This window comes from Drosophila busckii, chromosome 3R (genome assembly GCF_011750605.1).
Source record: "Drosophila busckii strain San Diego stock center, stock number 13000-0081.31 chromosome 3R, ASM1175060v1, whole genome shotgun sequence".
In the NCBI taxonomy this organism is placed as follows: domain Eukaryota; kingdom Metazoa; phylum Arthropoda; class Insecta; order Diptera; family Drosophilidae; genus Drosophila; species Drosophila busckii.
In genome coordinates this window covers 13657274-13683697 of record NC_046607.1, presented here as the reverse complement: position 1 = coordinate 13683697, position 26424 = coordinate 13657274, and the positions used below count along the sequence as shown (strand labels likewise).

At 36.7% G+C, this 26424-nt stretch overlaps 4 protein-coding genes across 4 annotated transcripts in view; 3 read left to right on the top strand and 1 right to left on the bottom strand.

The window, feature by feature from the left end:
* Positions 1 to 16564: 16564 nt before the first annotated feature.
* On the bottom strand, positions 16565 to 19354 carry LOC108602495 (UDP-glucuronosyltransferase 2B15). The gene is made up of 2 exons (XM_017990622.1): positions 19081 to 19354; positions 16565 to 17951 (listed from the first exon to the last, which is right to left on the bottom strand). The coding sequence occupies exons 1-2, from the start codon at positions 19340 to 19342 to the stop codon at positions 16624 to 16626; spliced, it is 1590 nt and encodes a 529-aa protein (XP_017846111.1). The 5' UTR covers positions 19343 to 19354; the 3' UTR covers positions 16565 to 16623.
* Positions 19355 to 19467: 113 nt separating this feature from the next.
* Positions 19468 to 22201, top strand: LOC108602207 (UDP-glucuronosyltransferase 2B15). The gene is made up of 2 exons (XM_017990254.1): positions 19468 to 19749; positions 20725 to 22201. The coding sequence occupies exons 1-2, from the start codon at positions 19503 to 19505 to the stop codon at positions 22026 to 22028; spliced, it is 1551 nt and encodes a 516-aa protein (XP_017845743.1). The 5' UTR covers positions 19468 to 19502; the 3' UTR covers positions 22029 to 22201.
* A 903-nt stretch (positions 22202 to 23104) lies between these two features.
* LOC108601295 (UDP-glucuronosyltransferase 2A3) lies at positions 23105 to 24919 on the top strand. Its single transcript, XM_033293977.1, has 2 exons — positions 23105 to 23499; positions 23553 to 24919. Exons 1-2 carry the CDS (start codon positions 23268 to 23270, stop codon positions 24863 to 24865), a joined length of 1545 nt encoding a protein of 514 aa, XP_033149868.1. The 5' UTR covers positions 23105 to 23267; the 3' UTR covers positions 24866 to 24919.
* Positions 24920 to 25119: 200 nt separating this feature from the next.
* The window catches only part of LOC117134835 (UDP-glucuronosyltransferase 2B10-like), a 6405-nt gene continuing 5100 nt past the window's right edge, over positions 25120 to 26424 (top strand). The window contains exons 1-2 of the mRNA XM_033293920.1: positions 25120 to 25371; positions 25426 to 26422. Of these exons, the coding sequence (XP_033149811.1) occupies positions 25137 to 25371; positions 25426 to 26422 (1232 nt within the window). The 5' untranslated portion in view covers positions 25120 to 25136. The remainder of the gene's footprint in view (positions 25372 to 25425; positions 26423 to 26424) is intronic.

Here is a 26424-nt window from a genome sequence, read left to right as displayed (position 1 = left end):
TGTTGCTGTTTTTGCTTTTGTTCTTGTTGTTGTTGCCAGCGGCGCGAGTCGCGTAAACAATTTTCATTTGGCTGCCTGCCTGGCTTTTGTGCATGCAGCCAAACCAACAATTTTCTCACAGTGGCAACAATGTTATTTATGTATTCAGCTTGTTGTTATTGCTATTGTTGCTGCTGCTGTTGCTGTTGCTGTTGCTGCTGTGGTTAGCAGGTGAAATGTTTGCGGGGTTGGCTGCTGGCTCTTTTACTGTTAATAGTCGTTTGTATGCTCGCCGGCACTTAAATTGTCTATGGGGTTGGTGGGAGTGTTGTTCATAGCCATTGGCTATTAGTTGCTGCTAGGAAATAGTTAAGTAACTGTTAAATTTAATGAACATTTATTAGGAATTCTTTAAGCTTAGCCAAAGTTAAAGTTCAAGTGAAATTCGTTCGCATGACTTGGCCACATGCCTGTGAGTCAAGGTACAACCCTAAACTGCCAACACACACACACACAAATGCACTTGGGCCATGTAACTTTATGACTTGATTTTTTTTTTTATTATATGTAATTTCATATTTTATGTTTTTTGGGGGTAGGCTAGTCCGACTCGCAAGCAATTTTGCATAAATATTTTAGCATTATACTTTATGATTTTTTACGATTTTGTTTTTATTTACTTTGACTCTGACCAAAAAAAAAGAAAAACAAAACATGCTGCATACAAAAAAAAAATTTGGTTGCTGTTGCTCTTTTTTTTGTTTTGAAGACATGTGCAAATAAAACAACATTGAGAGAATGACGACAAGTCGTGACATGCCATGTGTCCTGTCTCTAGGTAGCCTAACATTTTTTGGCTATGTAAGCACACACACAAACACACACACACACAGAGCAAGAGAGAGAGAGAGCACACATGCAAGCCAAACATAACCAATTTGTGTCATCGTAATTGTAATACGCTCTGACAACAGCGCTGCCAATTTGGCTATTTGCCCGCTAGAACTGATGAGTTTTTAAAAAGCTAAATGCGGAATAAATTGTGAACGAAATTTAATATTACGAAAGTCGTGGAAACTTTTATTAGAAACAATCATATGTAAAGTTCTGTTTTGCTCGCAATATTCACCAGACATTGCTCCAGCTGATTATTATTTATTTCGATCCATTGCATATTGCTTACGAAGAGCAGCTCTTCAACAATTAAGAAATGCATAAAAATTGGATCAATTTATTCATCGAATCTAAATAAACCAAAAAGCTTTGCAAAGAAAACATTACGAATTAATTCTAGCTCCTTGTAGCTATTTCATGTTTAAAATGGCAAATACTTAGCATTCAAATTTTACAGATTTTTTTTTACTAGAATCAGATTTTATATTATCAGCAAGGCGGTACTTCAGACCAGGAAATTTTGACATTTCTACACATAATTGGAACTGGACTAGGAACTGTAGCTTATCAACCAGTGGGAAAATCAATAGATCTCATAGGTCGCTGTGCAAATACTCAATTTAATAATAATGGTAATAATAATAATAATAATAATAATAATAATAATAAGAAGGTATTTCAACATTTTTTAGTTGAACGATTTTTATATTTGGTCAGCACTAATTGTAAAATATGAGTTCAATAGATTAATATAGTTTTACTACTCTAGCAACTGGCCCAAATTTTTTTTATTTTATGCTGCTAATATTATAAACTAAGTTCAGAAACAAATTTATTAGTTTTCTGCATATAAAAATGCTCACTAATTTATTTTTCGTTTTGAAGGTATTTAACTACATTTTATAGCTAGCTCTAGCTTTTTTTTCAAACGTGCCAACACTGTCTGCCACAGCAGCTGTCTCGCTCTCTTTCTCTCTCTCTTGAATTCAACATTTTTTATGCCATAACATATGCAAATTTTTGCACATACATATTTTAGAATATATTTTGTGCTTTTGCGTAAATATTTTGATAACAGTTTAGACTGCGACGAGGAGTTTTTGCGTTCTAATTTGTCAAATTAAAGCTGCGCTTGCATCACTAAGCGCTTGGCATGCCGACTGAGCTGAAAGTTTTTGGCAGTCTAACAAGGTCTTGAACCCTTTGGGCCATACAATCAGTTGCTGCGTGTGGTCAAAAGCATTATGTTGATTGTTAAAAGTATTTATTGTGGCATTGCCCAAATAATCGTGGCGCAGTCAAGTATTTATAAAGTAATCAAAACATTGCACAAATGCTTGCCAATGATAAAGGTCTCAACATAAAAGTTTTGAGCAAAAGAAAATTAATAACAAAAAGGACACAACTATGCGAAAGAAAAGAAAGCAGCCAAGCGAGTTCAAATAGAAGAAGCAAAGCAAAATGATGGCGCCAAAGTCAATGGGAGAAAACAATGTATAGAGCAGTCATAGCCAAGCAATCAGCGCATAAGCACGCCCAGTAATCAAGCATACGCCCCGTAGTAGCCAAAGCCAAACGCAGCGCCGCGCCCAAATTAAAAGTTTTATAATTAAAATTGAACAAAATAGCATAAAAAAATGTGCTGATTAAACGTGCCACAAATTCTATGCCATACAAATTTGAAGTTTGCAGCAAAACCAATTTCTAGTTTTCTTTACAGCGTTCAACTTTTCAATGTAATTTACTTGGCACACACGTGGCAGCTACTAAATGCTCAGCTTATTACTGAGTAGACACCGTCAGTGCGCATTTAATTGTTAATGCTACAATTCCCGTGAACTGCTTAGCCACAACTCTGATTTCCAGCGAAGAAGCAGCTGCCAACAAAAGCAAAATAAATTCTAAGTTAATTGATTTCGCATTAGAATTTAAAAGCCATAAACAGCATTCACAATTAATTGTTTATGGGGAAAACCTTTTGATTTTATCTGCAACATTAACATAATTGTTTATTGTTAAATGCTTGGCAACTCTTTGTGACTGTTTGTCAATAATAATTGTGTAAAATTTCATTGCAGTTTAGTTAAGGTTTAGTTGGCTGTTAAATTTTTAATATAATTGCAATTTTGGTATATAATTCATCAACACTAGAATTGGGCTACATTGTTAAATAATTAAAGCTTGCTTTGATCGATATTGACTAAGCATAAGAAACAACAGGCAGTCAATAATTTGTATGTGAAGATATTAAATTTCAATTACTCTTGCTAATAAATTCAATTATGTTGGTAAAATATATAAAATAAATAAAATATTGGGCAAATAAATATATAAAAAAATTCCTAATTTATTTGAGTATCTCACAAATTGTGCTTTATTTTTATTATTAACATTTTCAATTGCCAAATAAATGAACTTTATCAGTTTTTTTTTGGCAATAAATTGCATAAAATTAGCAAACTTATAATTTACAATGAACATTTTTTTCAATTTTGAAATTTTTTTGCATTTACAAAAATTAATTTAAATTATTTTGTTAGTATATAATTGGTCTTTATTTTTAAAATGTTGTTTAGCTTTTTTTTCACAGAAAGTATTTACAATTTTAAATATGAGCATTTATTTATTTATTTTTATTTAATGTCAAATATGGACAGTTGACGATAAAGGAAAAGGCTTACAAAAAATATTTAAAATTAAATTTAAAAATTATTTAAAATTATGTTTGTTTTTAGATTCACTAAATATAGATTTACTTATAGATTTATTAAATATAATATCTTAGCTTATTCAATATCTTGAAGAGTTGAGTACGTTTTGTTATCTTTGCACTGAACTAACTTTTATTATATAGTAGACTAAATTAGATTAAAAAATGCGATTAAAGAATTAGTTGCCATGACCTAAATGATCAAAGTAAACAACTTGGCCTTGTTGCCAGTTACTGTTACTGAAAGCTTAATTGTTTATACCAATTTCAAGACGACAGGCTCAATGAAACGCATGCAATTTATCATGCCCATTTGGGTGTGGGGGTGGGTGGTCAAAATCCAATTGCATATTAGCTTACAATTAACATAAATTTGTGTGATAAATACGCAAAATCAATTACTTGGCCAAGTTTGTGCTTTATTGACATGTGCCATATTAGCAGCTATGGCAATGCCATTAAATATGCATTTGTTTCAATTATTTACAAGTGCACATGTGTGTGTGTGTGTTTGTGTAAAAATATTGCGCGCAGTTTGTCAGCGACAGCGACAGAGGAAAATTATTTTCATGCTAATTACGCTCGAGCTAGAGAGAGAATGAGCGCAAGCACTTGAAGTTGCAACACTTCAGGCATTTAAATTTTCAAGTTTTAATGCAAAACTCACACATGCACACACACAGAGAGAGACTAGCACATATGCATACAGAAGACGCAAATTAACTTATGGCAACAATTGCAACTCGCAGGCGTTGCCAACATCTTCATCATCATCATTATCGTCTTTGCCTGCTGCGTCGTCGTCATTGTTGTCTTTGGTTTGCCGTTGAAGCTGCTGGATAATAGCTAGGTATACACACATACATATACATACACACACACACATGCATACACGTATGTATGTAAAAGTGACACAGTTATTATCAAAATGCCTTGACGACGCAGCCAAGTGCTGCAATAGCTAACAATGAGGCAAAGGTAGAAAAGCAACCACCGCCATATTAATGCACTAACATGCTTAATTATTTAATTAATTTGTTAATAACTATAGCATACATAAGAGAGATATGCATATTAAAAGCTTTAATAGTTTATTATCGCTTATTATTTGTTTCCTTAGAGTTTTGGTTATCAATAAAAGCAACTTATTATTTATTGAGCTTAAGCTTGTATTTAAGCTTATTAAATTCTTTAGCATTTTATTAATTCTTTAGCTGTTGTATTTATTATTAATTTTAATTTATGCTTCGTTGCATTACTTTTATTAACTTTCACATTCATAAAAAGCTAAAGTCGTCAAACAGATTTACACATGCTAAATTATTATTATTAAATATTAATTTGTATACACAAAACAGAATTTGCAGCAGATATTTTGTAAAATACTAAAAATTATAAATATTTGTATGATAAAATTTAAAAACTCATTAAAAGCTGCGTCTGCTTTGTTATAATTTTTAGAGATTGAAATTAATATGATTAAATAATAAAAAAATTATATAAAATGATAAGCCATTGTTCTCAGTATAATTATTAACTTTTTAAATTGTTATCAATCAACATAATGGACACACTTTATTAAACTAGCTGAACAGTTTGCTTGTAAGTAAATATATTATAATTGTTTATTAAAATTATACGGCAACGCCCCCACTGCGTGCTTAGTCACCAACAGTCCATAGACTATTTACCCGCCTCGTGGCCTCGCTTGCAGCCGCCCGCACATTTATCAAAATGCAAGAAGAGAAGCTGAGAGCGGAAGCTGCGGAGAGCGCGTAAGCGACAGCGAAAGCAGCGCCCATGATGGAATATTCCGCTGTTCGTCTCTTTCGTTCGTCTGCGCTCGATCGGTCTGCGCTCGTCGCGACTAAGCGAAAGCAGCGCTGCTCGTGTCGTTTCGTTCGGTCTGCGCTGTTCGCTGCTGCGACTGAGCGAAAGCGTCGCTGCTTTGGATCATACGATGTGGCTGGGTTTTGTTTTGACTGTCTCAGCTTAGCTAAACTAAAAAAATAGTTAAACACAATTGTTGCCACGTGTTCAAAAAGTGAATTCTTGTATTGTATGTTTTATTTATTAATTAATTGTAGATTTGTTTTAATATTAATAATATCAATACTATATACTATTAGATGATAATAAAATATTATAAATAAATTATTACAACAGCAAACATGCACAATATATTTGCTTACAATTAGCTGCGTTCTAGTATTAATCAAAATGCGACATTATTAAAATTATTATTAACTAACAATTTATAAATCATGTTTACTAATTAATACTGATTGCTATTTATAAATATATTTAGAAAACAGTATAGGCATTATAATAATTATTTTATTAAATTTATTATTATTAAATATAAATATATAAGCTTATAAAATTTAAAGAAACACAAAAACTTAATTTTTAAATACTTTTAAATTTAATTAAAAATATTTTTTGCAATAATTTTCTTTTGCCGTCGACTGTTAATAGTTCACATTAAATAAAAAATCTATAGTAGTAAATAAATAAATTGTTACAGCAGTAATCATACATAGCTTACACTTAATATTATTAGTGGTTAACTGAATTGTCTACCAACTGCATAAGCTATTCGCTATGGCTCTAAAACTGTAGAGCAAATATACGTTGAATGCTTGCGGGCGTCTTTAGAAATTGTGGCAATTTCGCTAGACTTTTGTTGCAAGTAGTGGTGGTGGCAACAGCGAAAGTACTACGCGCTGCTAGCTGCTACTTACTTTTGCTTGTTTTCATTCTTAATTAATAATTAAGAAATAAGCCTGACAAGCAAGCGGCGCAGTGGCAACAATTTTATTGTGGTTGCAACAACGCGAAGAGAGTGTGTGGGGCACATAACTTAAGGCGCCACGTGGTTTAATTAGTCTGCGCTGCAATGTGCAGCAAACAAAAATAATTACAAGCCATATATAATATAAACGCTGAGTTCATTTGCATACAATTCAATAAAATGCAAAAATATTGCATATTCAATAGAGAAAAGAAAAGAGGAAGAGAAAAGCTCATCAAAATGTAAAAATTGTAGCGCGAGTCGCGCTTCACTTCAATACGCCCAAGCACTTAAAAATCAAAACCACAATGCGCAGCACTTGTATATGTATGTGTGTGTAGCCAATACTCTCTGTGTGTGTGTGCGTAAGCGTACAAACCAACGCACTTCCGGTTTAATTAAACGGAAACTGATTTAATTGCATATTTGATGAGCTGCGAGGCAGGCAACCAAAATGGTTCGCCACGCGGTGTTTCAACTAACGCGTTTCGTTGCTTTTGATGTTGTTGTTGTTGTTGTTGCTGCTGCTGCTTTTGTTGTAATTCAGTTATGCAACACTAAGAACCAAGCCACAGCGCCTAGCTCTATGACTTGACGCTTTGAGAGCTTAGCATAAATTGTGATGAATACTAAAAAGGCATTTTATTAATGCCTCACTTAATTACACACACACACACAGACAAACAGTAGCTTGTCACCTAAGCATAATAAATAAATAAAATGTTGTCCTGGCCACAAAAACTTTGTCACGTTTATACGTCGCATTGATTGCAATTTTCAGCGTTTTAAGCTGCTTTTGGCTTTTTAACAACTTTACACAATCACGCGGCGTATACTTAACGCGCGCTGCTGATAGTTAATTTTTATTATTTGGACAACGCCACTTCGCACTGGACTTTAATTTAATGTGCCGCATTTTTATGAACATGTTAATTTGATATTCAATAAACTCGGTTTGATTTTCGGCTTTTAATGGATTCGCGCATTTAATGACTTGCCGCTCCGCCCAAGCCCAAGAGAAGACGCTGCTGCTCTCTGTTTTTAATGCCTGTCACTTTCACTCTACGCTTCGCTGCAGACTGCTGATGAGCGAGTCTCGGGGTGTAAATGGCCTCACAGCTTGTTGAGTTTCTGATTTGTGGTGCGCGCTTAAAAAAAAAAACAAAAATTAATATAAACTGAGTACAGTGATTGAAAGGAAATGAAAATCTTTATTATAGTTAGGAGTACAACTTGAGCTAGAAGCGCGCGCACAGACAAAAATTAAATAGCACGAATTGCATTCGAAATGAAGTCGGAATATTTATAAACTTGGAAAGTTCTTAACTCAAGTTTAAAATAATTTAATTTAATAACATTTGACAAAGAAATGTTTTAAAGGCGAACTCTTAATACATATATAATGATTCAACTGATAAGTTCATTATGCATTAAGATATTTTTAAATTACATCAAAAACTAGCATTGATCTTGAATGAAAGCGAAAAACTGCATTCAATGTAAATTAATAAATCAAGTTGTGCATTAAATTTAAAATAAAATTTAAAGAATGAATTCAGTTTGAATTAATAGTCCCCTGAATTAATTCAAACTGAACTCATTCTTTGAATTCTATTTTATATTTAATGCATTCCTTTATTGAATTTTAAAATGGAATTAATTCAATATAAAAATAATTCTTTAAGAATAAATCTGTACGTAATTCAAGTTCAGATTGGAAAAAAGTATCAAAAAAATATTAATTCAAGATGAATTAACTTCAAAAAAGACTTGAATCTTTTACACCCCTGATATATAGGAATATATTTTATACTTTAGATATACTCAAGTTTATTTATTACTGAGTTAGAGGTCAAACCAATGAACCATGAAACTATTTCAAGCAAATCGTTGTTATTCTGAAACAGAATTAATTAATCAACTTTATTTTTGATGCTTACTTATAAAAATCCAAATTTAAATCAAGTTTAAGTATCGTACTCTGATATTCGAGTATCGTACTCTGATATTCGAAATTCTTCTATTCAATACTTGATATATTCGTACCTTTGATTTTTTGCTGTGTAGCTCAAATCAAAATTTTGTTAGTGGGGCTCGCCTCAGTGCGTTAATAACTACTTAACGCCTTTTGTTCAAGCTCAAGCTCAACGGATTTTCAGTGTCTTAAACTTTAGTCTGCATTTTACGATGCTGCAGCTTATTATTGAGTAATTATGTGGCAGGTAGCAGTTCTAGTCTAGTTTATGCAGCACTCAAAATACGCGCACATAACAGACTCATTAACTGTGCACAAATATAATTTGTAGACTAATAAATTTGTTATATTTACTTGTGAACAGCAGCAGAAGAAAAAAAGGAATAACATCAAATTGAAGTCGCAGACAAAGGAGAAAGAGCATTGAGCACATCCTTTTATTACTTTGGCGCGGCAACAGATTTTCGGGCAAAAGGAACAAAAATGAATTTAGCATAAATGAAACATTTTTACGAGCTGGCATTACGAGCAGAGAGCAACATGACAACAATAAAATAAAACGAATGCGAAGACGCAAGAGCAACAGACAAAGATAAAGCAAATACAGAGAGACAGAGCCGAAGCGAAAACAAATATTTAGACAGGCGAGACAGCTAAGTAATGAACAGTGGCTGCTGCACGACACACACACACACACACACACAAAATTTTACGTATGCGCAATGCGTGTCGCTTATACTACATAGACATGTACAAATATTAAGTATACGACGGGCAGCAGCACAGCGCAGCGCTGAATAGGTCCGGGCAATAAAAAGCATCATCGAAGCCATTTGTCAAAAGCAACAGCAGTCCACACACACACACACACACACACACACAGACACCAGGCGAACGATGATCCAAGCACTTGCTACTCATATTTCGTATTCATTGCCAAAAATCACAATAACAGGGACTCGCAGTTGCCGTTTTGTTCATTGTTACAATGCCACGCAGCTGGCAACTCGCAATTTTTGCTCTCATGCTAACATGGCCAGTCGCCCAGTCGCTCAGTCGCTCTGTCTCTCTGCCGCATATAAACAGCAAGAGCCGCATCCGTTTCGCTCTGTCTGGCGTTAGGGGCATTTTAAAGCGCGCCTGGGACATCGTCCTTGTGCCCGGCTACGATTCCGTGCCACGGTGAGAAAACGCATAAATAATCTTGTTGCTCACGGCTGTTGAAATGGCGTGAAATAATAAAAGCGACGTGAAAGCAATAGCGACCAGCCAAACAGCAATCACAATCACAATCGCAATAGCGAATGCCGACACTGTTGGTTGTTGGCTCTTGGTTGAGCCCAAAGCCTTGTTGAGCTTTTGTTGTTACTGCTGCTGCTCTTACCTACGCCCATTTGTTATGACCAAAGTCCAGCTGCAGGCGCAGCGCTGGCCGCCAGTTCAAAACGAGATTTTCATAGTGCGTTTGCTATTTTTGCATAGTGCATTAAGTAGTTGCGTAGCTTGTTGCGTATACGACCTGTGCGCATGCAAATGACTATGCAAAGCTAAACGCGTGTGTGGGCGTGGCTAGGTAAAGTGCTTGAATTAACTTGCTGTTTGCATAGCGAATTTAAAAGTATAATACAATAAACATAAATAGACATAAGAAATAATTGCTTTGAAATTCATTTAAAGAAATTAAATTATGTAAAGCAGCAAATATTTAAATACGCACTTTTTGTTTAATAAAACTTAGTCATGACATTATTTATGTGCAAGTAATCAAAATACGCATATGTAAAATTATCATTTACCTATTGATTATTCTCGGGATTATTTATGATTCCAAATCTGAGTATTATTTATAGAACTCTAATAAGATATAACTGCGTGGGAAGCTGAAAATTGAATAAAGAACTAATTTAAATAACATTTTTCACTTAATTTGTATATGTATAGACCCATGTGATCCTTTGTTATTGTTTTTCTTATATATAACTAATTTAAGTTGCCACAGCGGTAACAGTTTGTTTGAAATAAATAATTTTATATATTTATATTAAAAAATAAATTTACTTTGAATAAATTCAATTTAAAATCAAAATAATCTTGAGGCCTAATAAGCTTAAATTCTAAATGAAAATTAATTAATAATAATTTAATCAATTATTAATGTAAACTCTGCAAAGAAGACAACGGAATAGAATAGAATAGGATAGAATAGGATATAATAGAATAAAATATAATAGGATAGGATAGGATAGAATAGAATAGCATCTGTTCTAGACAATCTTTGTCAAATTATTGGCTTAACAGATTGTATGTAAATAATAGTACAACATTGAAATTTGTATTGTTATTATTATTATTACTATGACCACGCATTCACTGCTGGTTTAAGAACAAATAAATAGCAAAGTTAAGCCTGGAATTGAGCTCGCTTGTCGATCCACGTGTTAGGCTGACAAACATTTACCAAAGTGCAAGAAGAGAAGAGAGCGCAAGTCGTTCAGAGAGCGTAAGCGACAGTCACTGTTTGTTCTCAGCCAGCGCTGCTCATGGTGGAATTTTCCATCATGCCGCTGCTTTCGCTCGCGTCGTTTCGTTCGTATGCACTCGATCGATCTTCGCTGCTGCGACTGAGCGAGCGGCTCGCTACAGCGACTGAGCGAGCGGCTCGCTGTTGAGACTGAGGCACGCTGTTGAGACTGAGCGAGCGTCTCGCTGCTGAGGCCGAGCGGGCGCCTCGCTGCTACGACTGAGCGAGCGGCTCGCTACTGCCACTGAGCGAGCACTTTGCTACTGCGAATGAGCTAGTTACTCGCTACTGCGATTGAGCGAGCGGCTCGCTCTTGAGACCGAGCGAGCGCCGCGCTGCTTTGGGTCGTACGATGGGTTCAGTCTTTGTTTTGCCTGCAAGTGAGCAGGTTGCATTGAAGCCTAAGTGCCCATTGTGTATGTTTGTTTGTATTGAATGTTGTAATTGAATAATTAATAAATGTTTCCATTTATTAATAATAACGAAATCGCAGATTGGTAGTAATAATAACTATTTGTCTAAAAGTAATTCAATAAAATGTTTATCAATCTTTCTCTTGCTTTAAATTTATACTGCTAATGCATTAAATTCAAATTGCTTAAAAATAAATAAATTAAATAAGTTTTTTAGTTTCTTTTGGCTTGTTTTATACAAAGAAAATATAAACAATCGCTTAAGCCTAATGGTCAATGTGTAAAATTGAATTAATTTTTACAATTTATAAATATAAAAATTCTAAACAAAAAAATTGCTTTGAATTTTATTATTATTGCTTAAAATGACAAGCTCTAAGTACTATATAAAAAATATATAAAAAGCGCTCGAATATTTTCCAACTCAGTGCTAAATTCACTTTTTATTTAGTTATTAACGTTTGTTTGTATAGCTACTTAGCATAAACTTGAACTAAACTACTTTTCCACATGGAAAAGCAGCTCAAACTTAAACTATTCTCGAAAGTCTGTCTGTCGGCTTTTGAGCTTGCATTGCTATGAGTGAGAGCTTTGATTTAAAAGCAATGCCTGCAAAGACCTTTGACCTTGTCTACCTTTTGCCTGCATCAATGTGTAAGAACTGTCAGCGCGCAAGAGAAATTATTTATATCTTATTTGATTTATGCGTGGCTGCCTTGGATATATGTATATGCTACAAATAAACATAGCTTGTTAATGCTGTGTGTGTGTGTGTGTGTGTGTGTGTGTGAGTGTCTCTGTGTGTGCGATTTATGAAAGCCACTTGCGGCATTGAGGGCGTTGGCAATGGTAGACTGAGCTCAAACCGCATTATAGCCTCCAACTCCAACAGCCAAAGCCAAAGTCGTAGGCAGGAGTCATGACCCACGAACACAATTCTATGCCCGACGGGATTAGAGACAAATTAAAATTGTAATATTTTATTTATGTGAGTACAACAACAACAGCAATAATAATAACTGCTGGGGCCTGAACGTTGTCATTTGGCTGCTGGAAATTTCAACTGTAGCCTGGTTTGGGTTCGGTTTGTTGCTGCTTTTTGGTATTAGGGGTTAATTTGTGTGTTTATTGCAGTTGGCCAAGTTTGCGTTTCGTGTCGCCGTGGGAGAGCGCACAGATACAGCCAAAAAATAATAATAAACAATCAGACAAACAATACGACAAATGCCGAACTGGCCAGAACGAAAAATTGTAGACTATTTAAGAAATTTATGTGCGGATGCTTTGCCGTCGAAATATTTCCGGTTTATGATGATTATGTTATTTTTTCTCTGCCTCTCACTCTCTCGCTTCCTCTCTAGCGACTGGCGCTGCTGCTTACTGTGTGGCAACAATTTTATTTTCGTTTATTTTTAACAAGCGGATTACTTCTTTGCCACGTTCCTTTTGTTCGCTGCTTTTTTTTTTTACAACTGTATGTCTCTAGCTTTGAGCCGTAGCTTGGGTCGCGTTTCCATTTGTTTTGTTGCCGTCAACATAATGCATAATAACAATAACAATAATTTCTTTTATTTTTATTCCCCTTTTTTATGTTTCCCAAAAGTTTTTTTTCGCCTCGCTGTTGTTGCTTTATTTGTTTAACGCAAAAGGACTTGTGTGTGTGTGTGTGCATATTAATTATTATTTAAAAACATTTTTATGCATTGCATTTTTTATACTTATGCACGCATAAATATTTAAAGCTCACAAGCTGCAAACAAAGGCGCCGCACACATCACTTAAATCCATTTAACTGCGCCTTCAGTCTAGCCACGCCCCATTGCATATTGTGCTTAAATAATTTAAACTACAAAACAATTCTAAGCTAACTTTGAAGTTGAAGCTGAGCTGTTTCTGCAGAAAAATATACTGAGAATTATGCTAAGTACTATGCTTGAGTATAAAAGCAATTCCAGTGAAATTTATATTTAAAAATAGAAACAATTTATTAAAGTTGGCCCAAACAGTTGCTAAGCTCAGTCAAACAAAAAGCTATAGCATACTTCTAGGAATTACAAGCTGAGCGCGCTATGCTGTTAAGTTAACAGAAAATGTTATGTGCAGTTTTTAACGCTAAGCGTGGGTAAATAAAATAACAAAATGTTGCTGCTGCATTTTGAGTTGGAAATTGTAAATTTTTAGTTAAAAGCTTAAACATTTAGTGCTACGAATAACAAATTTGTTTAATGCATAAATCAATTGAGTGCAAACAAATTTAAAAAATACTAGTCTACAAAAAGCTACAGCAAATTTCTTTTAAAATTTATTAACTTACAAGCAACAAATTTTAGCTAAAAATTTAAAGTGCTGCTGCCAAAATTGAATAAGTCGAAATTAATTTGTTGGCACAAGCAAGTAGCTAACACACACACACATACATAGACAGTTACAAGAGCGTACAACGAATTGGGGGTATTATTTTTATTTCTTTATACAAATGCGACATCGTCTGGCTTTTATTATGTGTATTCAGCTTTTGCCTTGCCGGCATAAGCTAATGCGTTTGTTTTTGCTTTTGTTGTTGTTGTTGTTGTCGCTTTTGTTATTGTTGGTCAACGGCAGGCCACAAAAAGTAATCTCTGAGCATAAACGCATATCCTGGACTGCAATTATGCCAAATGCTGAGTATAATGCGACCGCAATTTTCATTATCCAGCGCACACATACACACAAAACAAAATATATGCTGCTATATTTTGTATATGCATGTATGTACGTCCGTCCGTCCGTATGCAGGCAAAACGACGGTGTTAAGCCCGTAACGTGGCAACGACAAAGTCGCTTATTAAGCCAAAAACAATAAATGGGCTTTAACCCGACGCCTAGCTGCGCTGCTGCTGCATGCACGCCTCATAAAAGTCTAATTAATTAAAATCGTGCCCGAGTAGCCCGGCGGCGGCGCTGCCAACGCACAGCGAAAAAAAAAACACAAAATCGCGCTAACAGCCGCCGCATTGGCAACGCGTCGTATGCGTAATGCGCACTGGGACTTAGAGCAGGCAGACGCTAATTAAAACGCCTGCCAAGCCAAGTTTTATAACAAAATAGGCATCAGACATATGCGCATTAATAAATACCCTAACAATTTATTAAATTATTTAATCGCACTCAAGCTTAGCCTTCAATTTATTTTATATGCTGCAACTTTTCGCACTTGAACTTCATTTTAGTCAAGTGTATGTGCCCCAAAATAGTTGCAACAGTTTCGTCATATGAGTTATAAACTTAAGCGTGTGCCTCAAACGCTTTCCCCAGCGTCAAGCGAGTGGCCCAAAGGCATTTGATTAAAAGCACTTTTAATAAAGTTCTTTGCTGCTGCTGCTGCTGCCATTGATAATATTTATTGCATGCGTTTTTCTCCTGGCCCTAGTCGAGAATGTTAATTAGATTTTATGATGTGTACTATGCACATGTCTCTGTGTCCTTTGTGTGTGGCGCATAATCCGCACAAATGCCAGCGGGATTGTGGCTTATTAAAAGGCTTATGAAAGTCAAAAGAAAGTTTACTTAATTTCAGTTAGTTAAGCGCCATACACTTGAGCATTTGACCAGCAACAACAACAACAACAACAATAATGCATGCGAACAAACTTTCAGCTTGCCAAATGGCCAATAAAAATGTCCTGGCTCAAATCAAAACCCAAACCCATACCCATACCCATACCCATACCCATGCACAAGTCGCCTCTTTTGGCAATTTCACAAGAATTTCTGGATTAGACTCGAGTTTATGTGCTTGGGGCACATAAATTTAAATGCGCCTGCATAAAGTCAAATAAAAATGTTGCAATAAACATCAAATTGACAGCGCATAAGCATAAGCATTAATCCCAACACTCTGCCACATATTAATTTTCTTTTTTTATTTACTTAAACAAACAATTTAAGCTGCTGCTGCTGCTGCTGCTGCTACCGTTGGCCACAGCAATTGCAAAAGTAATTGTGCGCACCAACTTGAGTTCTGCATTTTAATGCTCTTTGCGCTTTCAACTTTCAGAACGCCGAAAGGGTCAAGTTAGCAACAAAACAACAAAATTTTATATAAAAATTTATAAAAGTTGAAAACATGCCGAGCACGTGCTGATTGATGTAAAATGCGTAATGAGCGCGGTTATATTTATGAGCGTCGCTGCTAAAAATTGCAAGCAGATAACGAGCGCGGCATAAATGAAAGTTTACTAATTAGAATATACGTAGCCGCAGTCAGTTGGCTGCAATGGCAATGGGGCGCCAATTAGTAGCTCAAAATAGGCGTTGGGACATGGGCGTAGCCAAGCTGTAAATATTATTGCTTTAGTATTGATTGAAGACACTTATTTAAGTAAACAAATCAATAAGCAAATTTAATTTAGTACTCATTTTATAAATTTGTATTAAATGTTTGTTAATTTTTTCTATAGCTTTAGCTATTTAATTTCAGGCTCAATTTTTTTAAGCTCATAGTTTTTACTTGCAGTTACTAATTTATTAGCTTTGTGTATAAGTTTATGCTTTAGCTAGACCAACTCTTAAATTCAGCTATCAAATAGAATTTATAAACTTAAAATAAAATAGTGCATTGCCCAATGTAAGTTTTTGTTAAAAAATTTATCGAATTCATTGAATTTTAATTTAATTATAATTTTTCAAATTGAATTTATAATTTATATTAAATGAAATAGTGCATTGCGCAAAGTAAGTTTTTGTTAAGAAATTAATTGAATTTATTGTATTTTTATTTTATTATACTAAATTTTATAACTATATTTGTCTTACATATTTTTTGTAATATTTACTTTAATTAAGAAAACTTTGCTACACACTTTTAAAGCTAATGCATAACATAGAACGCTAAAAAATAGAGACTGCTAAATATTTAAATTATACTAAATAAAAGTTTTCTTTAATAATTGTAAAATTTATCGCTAAATTGAAGCTATTGTTGCATGTTTTAACAAAAGCCATTTTATTTTTTTTTTTTTGCAGTCATTTGTTAAATTTGTTTGTTTTTGTTATGTGACAAAATCAATTTAAATCATTAACGTAAATAGCTTTTTATTGTTATTACGATTTTTATGAACTTTTTTTTATTATCAAGTGAGGCGGAAGCTGCGCGCAGCAATGAATGAAATTAGTAAGCAAATGAATTGTAGCATTTAATGTTTAATTTTTTAGCTGCTGTTTATCTAATCACAGAACTTGTTTGTACATATATAATACAACTTATCGCATATTTACAATAAAATGAAAAGTACGCTTATCAATAAAATTTTTACACTAGCAAACTGTTATCAGTTATTAGTTAACAATAAAATGTGTTCAGATATGCGCGGGCACGCTGAGGCGAAAATGCAAACGATTTAATAGAAAGCTGCCAAGTTTGAGGCCAACACATGTAACAATTAAAATGGCAAGTCCAATGCGTCCCAAGAGCACTGAGAAAATGTCCAGGCTGTAGTATTGCATAAAGGACATGTCCTGCTCTGAGAGACGCATATGAGGCGCGCCCTTGTGCCGCAACACGTACTCGGTCCACCAGACGGCGTTGTCCAGCGGACTCATGGGCTGATCTTGCAGTCTGCGGGAGAGTTCATTGGCATTTTGCTGATAGCGTGGATTTTGCAGCAGCTGCTCCACATCAGCGCGAAGTGACTCCACTGTAAGTTGCAGTGCATCGCCAACCAAAGCGACGCCTGCGTGACGCATGCGCTCGGCATTGGCAAACTGATCGTAGTACAGTGGTAAACATAGCATGGGCACAGCGCTATAAGCAGCTTCGATAATGCTCAGCACTCCGCCATGTGTAATGAACAGTTTAACATTGGGATGAGCTAGCAGCTCGCGCTGCGGCAGCTGCTGCATTAAATAAATATTGCTGGACATATTGGGCAGCGAGCTGAGCTCAGTGCGCCACACCACGCGCTGCTTTAGCTGAGCCAAGCTCTGCGCCAGCGTTGTGCTTAAATTTGGTGGCAAACACGACTCTGTGGCATGAATGCCCATTGACAACAATATGACGCCATGCGGCGCTTGCTCAACAAAGCGCTGCAGCGACTCGGGCAACTGCTTTTCGGGCTGATTCATATGCATGCCCGCGACTTCAATGACATTGGGGCCATTGGACTTGGCGCGGCCAAGACTAAAATGCTGGTTAACCAGCATCAGCGAAAAATTACGCCGTATGCTGTACAGTTGCTCAGCGGAGCGATTAAAGTAGCGTTTGTACAGCTGCAGCTGAGCGGGCAGATAGACGAAACGTTCGAGCAGCCATTCCTCTGATATGAATATCCAGTTCTTTAGCCTCTCATAGAAGCCCTGCCCAGCATGACTGTAGCCCTCCGATGACATGGGCTCATATATGCTTGGCGCTTTATTGCCAGACAAATAGTCAATGTTCCATGCAGTGCCAAATGCCGAAATGCCCACCAGCGATGCATTGAAATGCTGTGCAAAGCCATAGAGCGCGTCTGTTAGTGCCGCCTGCACTATCACCATGTCGTAGTGCGCCTGCGTATCCTGCAGCAGCGACTGCACGCCCGCATCGCTCAGTATGTGCTGCGAGGAGTTAAAGTACCATTCAGCTATCACAGAGGCCACCGCCCATTTGGAGCTGAAGTCCACATCAAGTATCGGATTCTCTTTCAGCTCTGCACAAAGGTTGAGTGTTGAATTAGTTTGGAGCAATAAATTAAAAGCAATTTTTATTTAACAGCTGTAACTTTCCTTTGCAACAAAGACTATAAATAGTAATAACAATAAGCTTCTAGTCTAAGCCTTTTATATAAGTTAAATGCTGCTCAATAACTAAGCTTAAGTTTTAATCATTAAATAATAGTCTTCAAGCTATTAATTCGAACTATAGAGCATCTCAATAGCTCCTCGAATATAATTTTAAAATATAAGTATTTATGCTAAGCTTTTTTTTATTAAACTATGCGGCGTATTAGCAGCGAAAATTCGAAACTATTTGCATACAAGTTAACTGCTACTCAGTTTTAAGAACTCTATACTCTAGAGAAGTAAATTAATAATTTTTAATGTCTACACATTCAAAGCATCCATTTTATTTAGTTGATTATATTGCTTGACGCTTAACTGCAGCAATTGGAGCAATTCGAACTTTGCAGCATCTCAATAGCTTGTCAAATAATATAAAAAAAATCGAAGTAACTGTACATAGTGTGAATATATCTTGAACTTGATGTTAATACAAAAAATATAAAACAAAATGCCATAAATCAAACTAATTTTAAAATAATTTATGCACTATCTGTATACTATATATAAATGTATATTGCATTGAGCTGTTTATTTTTATTTATTTTAAATTAAACTTAAGTATTCTTCACTATTTTTATTCTTCAGTTATGTATGTAACGCTTTGAACTTAAACGATCTTTATGTCTTAACATCTTGTGTTCAACTGTTCTTAGAAAAACTCAATATAATCCACATTCTATTTATATTGACCTATATAGCCAGCAGATTGGATGTCTCTAGCTCTTGTTGTTAAGCAATGAATAATCTCTAATCATATCTTCAGACTTGTTAGTACAAATAGTTATGGTTATAACGACTCAGCTCTTCAGCTTGATTAGCAATATTTCTACTATAGACATGTTACTTATACGACCCTTTGAACATTTATTTATTTATTAGAGCGTTTAGTTTAATAAAATTCTTATGCTTCTTTAAGAGTTTCATAATTGCAAATATTTTTATGTTGAGCAAACCTTTTGGCAATTTACTTTAGTTTCGTTTAGCTGCAAGACTCACCTTCCATTTGTCTATCCAGACTACTGATGCGTATGTGTTGCACGCCCGGCAGCAGCGGCATGTGCTTGGATGCAGTTAGCAGCGTGACCCGATGACCTTTTGCCACCAGCGCATTGATATATGGCGTGACCAGCAGATAAGGCGATGAAAATGCATAACCAAACACGGCTAAGATATTATCAGCCTGCAGGCTCGACAATTGCAGCAGCAACAGCAACAGCAGCAGCGGCAGCAACAAAGCGTTGGCATTGCGCCTTAACATGTTGCCACAGGTCCGAGCATTTCACTACTAATCGACACGCAATTTGTAGACAAGCTATATCTTATCAGTTAATAGCGCTGCCTTGATAAACTGCGTATCGTCGTTTAGTTGTTCTGCTTGCTTTGCCAATTGCTGTTGTGTGATGAGCAGCGCATAAAAAATGCAGCCGCAGCGTTTGCTGTTCAGCTGCCTAACGCTGTGGAGCTTGTGGTCAGCCGCTTGGACGGCACGCATTCTGCTAGTGTTTCCCTATGACTTTCCATCCCAGTGCATGCTGCTTACGCCTTATATACGAGCGCTGGTTGAACGCGGACATGAACTGACGCTGATTCATGCTTTTAACAACTGCGATGTGGTCCATGAAGTGCATGCTATATATGCTAAAGATCGTCAATTTAAAATAAATGGTAAGTGGAGAGAGTTAAGCTATGCATAGTCCAATATAGTTGGTGAAAGTTCAAACTAGTTCAAAGTTTGGATCGCCAAGTTAGAATGAAACGAACCAGTTCATTTTTTAGTGCTGTTTATAAACAAATTAAAACAGTTTGTGTAAAAAAAGTTAATGCTAGTATAGCTAATATGTGAATTATAATTAGGAAAATATTTGCAAGAAATAGGAGTAAATAGTTAATGGAATAATATCAATGAATAATAAATTCTTTGCTCAGTTTGAAGCTTTTGAAGAAGTTTGAAGTTTTAAAAGAATTTTCTAGTCCGAAACAAGTTTGTCTTTTAGCTATAACTGCTTTAATAAACAAATTAGAACAGTTTGAATAAATAAGGTGAGTTCTATATTTAATTGATGGATTATAATAAGGAAAATATGTGATAAAAATAAAAATGAAGAAGTCGGATTAGTTAATTGAATAATATCAAGGAAAAATAAATTCTTTGCTCTTGAAGTTGTAAAATAAATTTGTCGGTCTGCACAAGTTTTTCTTTTAGCTATAAATGCTTTTAATAAACAAATTAAAACAGCTTGAATTAATTGAGTTAATCATAGGATTAATTAGTGGCTTATAATTAGAAAAAAAATTGAAAAAAAATAAGCAGTAGTTGATTGAATAATAATAAATTCTTTGCTCTTGAAGTTTTAAAAGAAATTTGTCAGTGTGAACAAGTTTGTCATATAGCTATTAATTATTTTAATTAAAACAGCTTAAATTAATTAAGTTAATACCATAGCTAATTTGTGTATTATAATTAAAAAATATAATTGATAAGAATAGACAGTAGTTGCTTGAATAATATCAAACAAAAATAAATGCTTTGCTCTTGAGCATTTAAAAGAAAATTTGCTTATTTTTTATTAACAAGCGCAGTGTTTATTTAAACAAATTGTACTATGAGTGTGACTAACTTTTAACGCTTTGCTTTTGCAGATTGGTTTGAGCATGAGGTGACGCCTTCAATTAGCAAGTTTGGTCAGCTTGCTTCCTTACTCAAATATTTGGTTAAAATGCATCTGAATGTGCTGGAAGATCCGCAAGTGCAGCAGCTAATGCGCTCAGGCGTAAGCTACGATTTGTTCATAATAGAGCCTTCGTATACGGACGCGCTGTTTGGACTGGCAGCGCATTTCAATGCCACCGCTATGGGTTTGGCCACCTGCGGTGCTGATTGGAATATGGATGGCTTGGTGGGCTACAAGTCTAGCTCTGCGCTGGAAACTATAAGCTCCAGCATAAGCTTTAAGCCGGATGCTGGTTTACTGGATCAGCTATACAACTGGATGCAAATCTCGGAGGAGTGGCTGCTGCAGCAGCTAATCTTTCTACCCCAGCTGCGTTCGGTGCACACGCATTTCTTTGGCCATTTGGCGCAGAGCTTTGAGCAGAATAGACAAAGTTTTTCTTTGATACTGCTCAATCAGCACTTTAGTCTGTTCGAGTCGCGCGCTAATGTGCCAGGCATGGTTGAAGTGGGCGGCATGCATGTGCCCAAGCAGCTGCCTGCGCTGGCGCCGCAGCTGGCGCGCTTCATAGCTGAAGCAGAGCATGGCGTCGTCTACATTTCGCTTGGCAATGAGCTGCAGAGCAAGGATTTGAGCGCCAAGACGTTGCAAGTGCTGCTGCATACATTCGAGTCGCTGCCACAGCGCGTCATATGGAGATTTGAGACCGAAGCTACACCCAATGCCAGCAGCAACATCTACTTTGGCCAATGGCTGCCACAGCAGGCAATACTAGCGCATCCCAATCTACGCTTGTTTATCAATCATGGCGGCATGCTGAGCATCATTGAGGCTGCGCATTATGGCAAACCAATGCTGGGACTGCCGCTGTTTTTCGATCAAGCGCGCAATGTTGAGCGCTTGGTGCTGGAGGGCACCGCACTTAGCCTGGACATCAATGCGCTGACCAAACACAGCTTTGATCATGCGCTCAGGCAGCTGCTGTGCCAGCCGCAGTATCGGCTGCGTGCTCAGGCGCTGTCGCAACGCGTGCGGGATGTGCCGCTGCATCCGCTGGACAGTGCCATCTACTGGACGGAGTATGTGCTGCGCTATAAAGGAGCTGCCCATATGCGTGTGTCCAGCGCCAATATCAAGCTCACGGACTATTATTGCCTCGATCATCTGCTCATTATATTTGTGCGCTTTGGTTTAATTTTCTTACTTGTTGTTTATATTTTATTCAAGCTCAAAAGCTACTCACATCGTCATATATACTTCGGCCTAAACTAAACTGACGATATCTATTAACACACAAATCACATTTGCTATATCTTATCAAATTAACTGATTACTAATCAGCGTTTAGTGATTAAGCGATTTGATAATTGAAATCAACTGAAAGCAGCTTCAATTCTTTAAGCTTCATTCCCATTGAAAGTTATTACGCATACGCAGCATATGCTTCAAACAAAAAATGTATGATATTTTAAAATTATTAAAAATAATGTACACTTGTATTATTTAAAAACTAATTATTTGGTTTTTATGTGATTGATCAATAATATTAAAATATGCTAAAAGAATAATAAAAATAATAAATACATTGAAAAATTATTACGCATACGCACCATTTGCATGAAAAATTAAATTTATGATATATTGAAATTTTTAAAAATAATGTACTCTTGTATTATTATAATATAATAATATTAAAATATGCTAAAAAACTAATAAATACATAAAATAAAATATTGATAGTAAAAACAAATAAATTTAAATAATTTATCAACCAAAGTTTGGAAATTGTGTGCTAAATTAATACATTAATTACTTAAGTTTAAGCATAACATTTAAGTTAATTTAATGCAATGCAAATAAGAATTGTAATCATTAATTTTCTTAAGATATTTCGCTCTTAGCTGAAATTAAGCTCAACAAAAAAGCAAAAAAAATTTGAATGTAATTAAACAAATTGCTAATTAAAGCTAAGCAACTGAACATGCAATACAAATTGCTAATTTAAGTTAGGCAACTGAACATTAAAGCAAAATTAAATTTACGCTTATTTGAATTTAACATTTTTATAAGCATATACTTATTTTAAGCGTTCAGCAAACTAAGCTCTGGTTGCCTAGTGTAGTTTAATTAATAAATATGCGCTCTGAGCGAATACTAAACAGCATTGAAAACAACGCTGAGAACAACGATAAGCTGAGCACAACAAACTAATGCGCTTAATTTAGAGAGAGAGAGAGAGAGAGAGAGCAAGAGCGTCAAAAGCTTTGCTTACATAACAACGCGAATAAAAAAAATAGAAAATAAAATAACAAACAATAAACAAAAGTATACTAAGAACGCGTTGGCGACGCGCTGTTAAATTAGCGCTAAAAATAAACGAACAAAAATTGCCTTTATCTTTAAATAAAACAAAACATAACAATTAAGCGTGACGCTTCAATAGTTTGGCGATTAAATAATGCGATAGAAATTGAGCATGGCTAGTAGCAAAGCGAATAGCAACTAAATAAGATGAATTTACGCTGGTTTATACTATTGTGGGCGTGGCAGAGCGTGCAAGCTGCTAATATATTAGCGGTGTTTCCATTTCCAGGAAGATCACAATATATATTTGCTGAGCAGTATTTAAAAACGCTGGCGAGCAGTGGTCATCAGGTGACGGTAATAAATACATTTGGCAGCAATGAAACGTTGAGCAACTTTAAGGTTATAGGAGCAACAAAAATACATGAAATATTAGCAGGTAAGCAGCTGTAACTTTGAAAAGCAAAATAAGCTTAGTAAAGTTTATTGCAGCCTATGGCAATGCGGACTACAGCCAAACGGCCAGCCAATGGACAGTGGCAAGCTTAACAACGGACTTTATTAATTTGTTAACTAGCTGCATACTAGAAGATGCAGCAGTAGCGCAGCTGCTGCGCAGTCAACAAACCTACGATTTGGTTATATTGGAAACTGTGCAGTGTGAAGCGCTATTCGGTTTAGCGCAGCATTTCAACGCGCTAACCATTGGCATTAGCAGCTATGGCACAGATCGGCATATAGACGAGCTTATGGGCAATATATCGCCGCTGAGCTGCAATCCGCTGCTGCTGTCTGCGCGCAGTGCACGCATGAACTTTGCGCAGCGTGTGGCCAACGTTTGGGAAGCAGCTGTTGGTTGGCTGCATCGCCAGTGGGTGCATTTGCCCAGTCAGCGGCGTTTGTATAGTCAATACTTTCCAGCAGCCAGACGCAGCTTTGAGCAGCAGCTGGGCAGCTTCTCGCTAATGCTGCTGGGTCAGCATCACACGCTGAGCTATGCACGCGCTTATTTGCCCAATATGATTGAAGTGGGTGGCATGCATTTGCGCCAGTCTAAGCCGCTGCCAGCGCAACTAGCTGAGTTTATAGCGCAAGCTGATGCTGGAGTTATATACTTTAGCATGGGCAGCAATATAAAAAGCGCAGATTTGCCGCCAGCTACGCTGCAGTTGCTGCTGCAAACTTTTGGCCAACTGCAGCAGCGTGTGCTATGGAAATTTGAAGCAGAACATCTTAGCAATAAGCCGGACAATGTTTTAATTGACAAATGGTTTCCACAAACTGATATTTTAGCGCATGCAAATGTTAAGCTGTTTATAACACATGGCGGACTGCTAAGCTGCATTGAAAGCATTTACTATGGCAAACCGCTGCTGGGATTACCTGTGTTCTATGATCAGCATGCGAATGTGCAGCGTGCGCAAGATGCGGGCTATGGTTTGGGTCTGGAGCTATGGACACTCAATGGCACGCAGCTGCAGCAAACTATAAACGAACTTATAACAAACAGCAGCTATAGGCGCGCAGCTGAGCTTAGATCGCAGCTTTATAGAGATCAGTTGGAGACGCCGCTGCAGCGCGCCATCTGGTGGACAGAGTATGTACTACGACACAAGGGCGCAGCGCATTTGGCAGCGCCAGCACGCGATTTAAATCTAGTGCAGCTACATAGCCTAGACAGCTGGGGTTTGATTTGTGGCGCTGCTAGTTTAATTGCACTAATTATATTGATAAGCTTAATAGCGCTACTCAAATGCTTGAGCTATTTGAGAACTAAAACTGCTGCTAAAGCAAAGACGCAGTAACAAATGGGTTTATAGCAAGTTAATCTAATAAATATTAAGCAGCAATGCAAATTCGTTGCGTTTGATAATCATGACTGTGCTTATTTTAGTTATTCAAGTTCACACGCTATGCATGTGTGCTTGTGTGTGTGTGTGTGTGTGTGTGCATCTCAAACTAAATGATTGTTATACACAAATTGTTATCGCATGCACGTTCATCATCAGTTATTTAATCTAAAGTGTCTATTTCAGCTTTTCCGCATTTCAGTTGCACTTTGTGCATTCGTGAAAAATGTTTGCGCTTAAGCTGTGTGTGCTGCTTTCGCTCATATCCTTGCTGCAAGGCGCGCGCATTTTGGCTATATTTCCATATCCAGGACCTTCGCAGTATATTAATGTTGTATCCTATCTCAAAGCGTTAGCAGCGCGTGGGCATCAAGTTACTTCAGTCAATGCATTTCCACAAAAGCAGCCAGTTGCAAATTTTAGCGACATACCAGTGCTGGAAGTATTCAATTCATATGAAGGTAACACGCCTGTAATGCTTAACTCGCCTACATATTAACTTTGTGTTTTTGCAGAGATTATACAAGATTTGGAAACGCCACGCAGCAGCTGGCAGGAGAACAACTTTATTAACGATTTCTTTATGAATATAACCAAACTTGTGCTGCAGAATGCAAATGTGCAACGCGAGTTGCTACCAGTGGGCAAAGCGCAATTCGATTTGATTATAGTTGAAGCTTTACGCATTGATGCGCTTTATGGCTTTGCAGCGCATTTTAATGCGCCCATCATTGGTCTCTCCACCTTTGGCACTGATTGGAACATTGATGAGCTGGTGGGCAATACATCGCCGCTGTCGTATACTCCTTTAGTAACAGCTGGGCTAAGCGATCGCATGACTTTCAGCGAGCGTGTGCACAACTTTGTGGAAACAACCATCGCCTGGCTCAACTGGCAGCTGCTGTATGTGCCGCAGCAGCAGCAGCTCTATGCGCAGTACTTTCCACATGTCGCGCAGCAGGCGCCGCTGCAGCAGCTGTGCAAAAACTTTTCGCTGGTGCTGCTCAATCAGCATTTCTCGCTTAGCTTTGCGCGTCCGTATGTGCCCAATATGATTGAAGTGGGTGGACTGCATATTGCGCATACGCCCACAGCACTGCCGCAGCATATGGAGCAGTTTATTGCAGGCGCTGGTGAAGCGGGTGTTATTTATTTTTCGCTGGGCAGCAATATCAAAAGCAAGGACTTGCCGCCAGCGCGTCGCGAGCTTATTTTAAACACATTTGCCAGCTTGCCGCAGCGTGTGCTTTGGAAATTTGAAGACGATCAGCTGCCCAATAAGCCTGCCAATGTTTTAATCAGCAAATGGTTTCCCCAGCCCGACATCTTAGCTCATGCAAATGTCAAGCTGTTTATAACACACGGCGGTCTGCTGAGCACCATTGAGAGCATACATCATGGCAAACCGCTGCTGGGGCTGCCTTTCTTCTACGATCAGTTTCTGAATGTGGAGCGTGCCAAGCGTGCGGGCTTTGGTTTGGGCCTTGAACACGCCACCATGACCGCTGAGCAGT

Excerpts from the sequence above, each read along its gene's own strand:
- LOC108602495 (XM_017990622.1), bottom strand. The coding sequence starts at position 19,342 with ATGTTAAGGCGCAATGCCAACGCTTTGTTGCTGCCGCTGCTGCTGTTG. Across the intron at positions 17,952-19,080 it reads TCTGGATAGACAAATGGAAG|AGCTGAAAGAGAATCCGATA; the intron begins GTGAGTCTTGCA and ends ACCTTTGTGCAG.
- LOC108602207 (XM_017990254.1), top strand. The coding sequence starts at position 19,503 with ATGCAGCCGCAGCGTTTGCTGTTCAGCTGCCTAACGCTGTGGAGCTTG. Across the intron at positions 19,750-20,724 it reads TCGTCAATTTAAAATAAATG|ATTGGTTTGAGCATGAGGTG; the intron begins GTAAGTGGAGAG and ends TTGCTTTTGCAG.
- LOC108601295 (XM_033293977.1), top strand. The coding sequence starts at position 23,268 with ATGAATTTACGCTGGTTTATACTATTGTGGGCGTGGCAGAGCGTGCAA. Across the intron at positions 23,500-23,552 it reads AATACATGAAATATTAGCAG|CCTATGGCAATGCGGACTAC; the intron begins GTAAGCAGCTGT and ends AGTTTATTGCAG.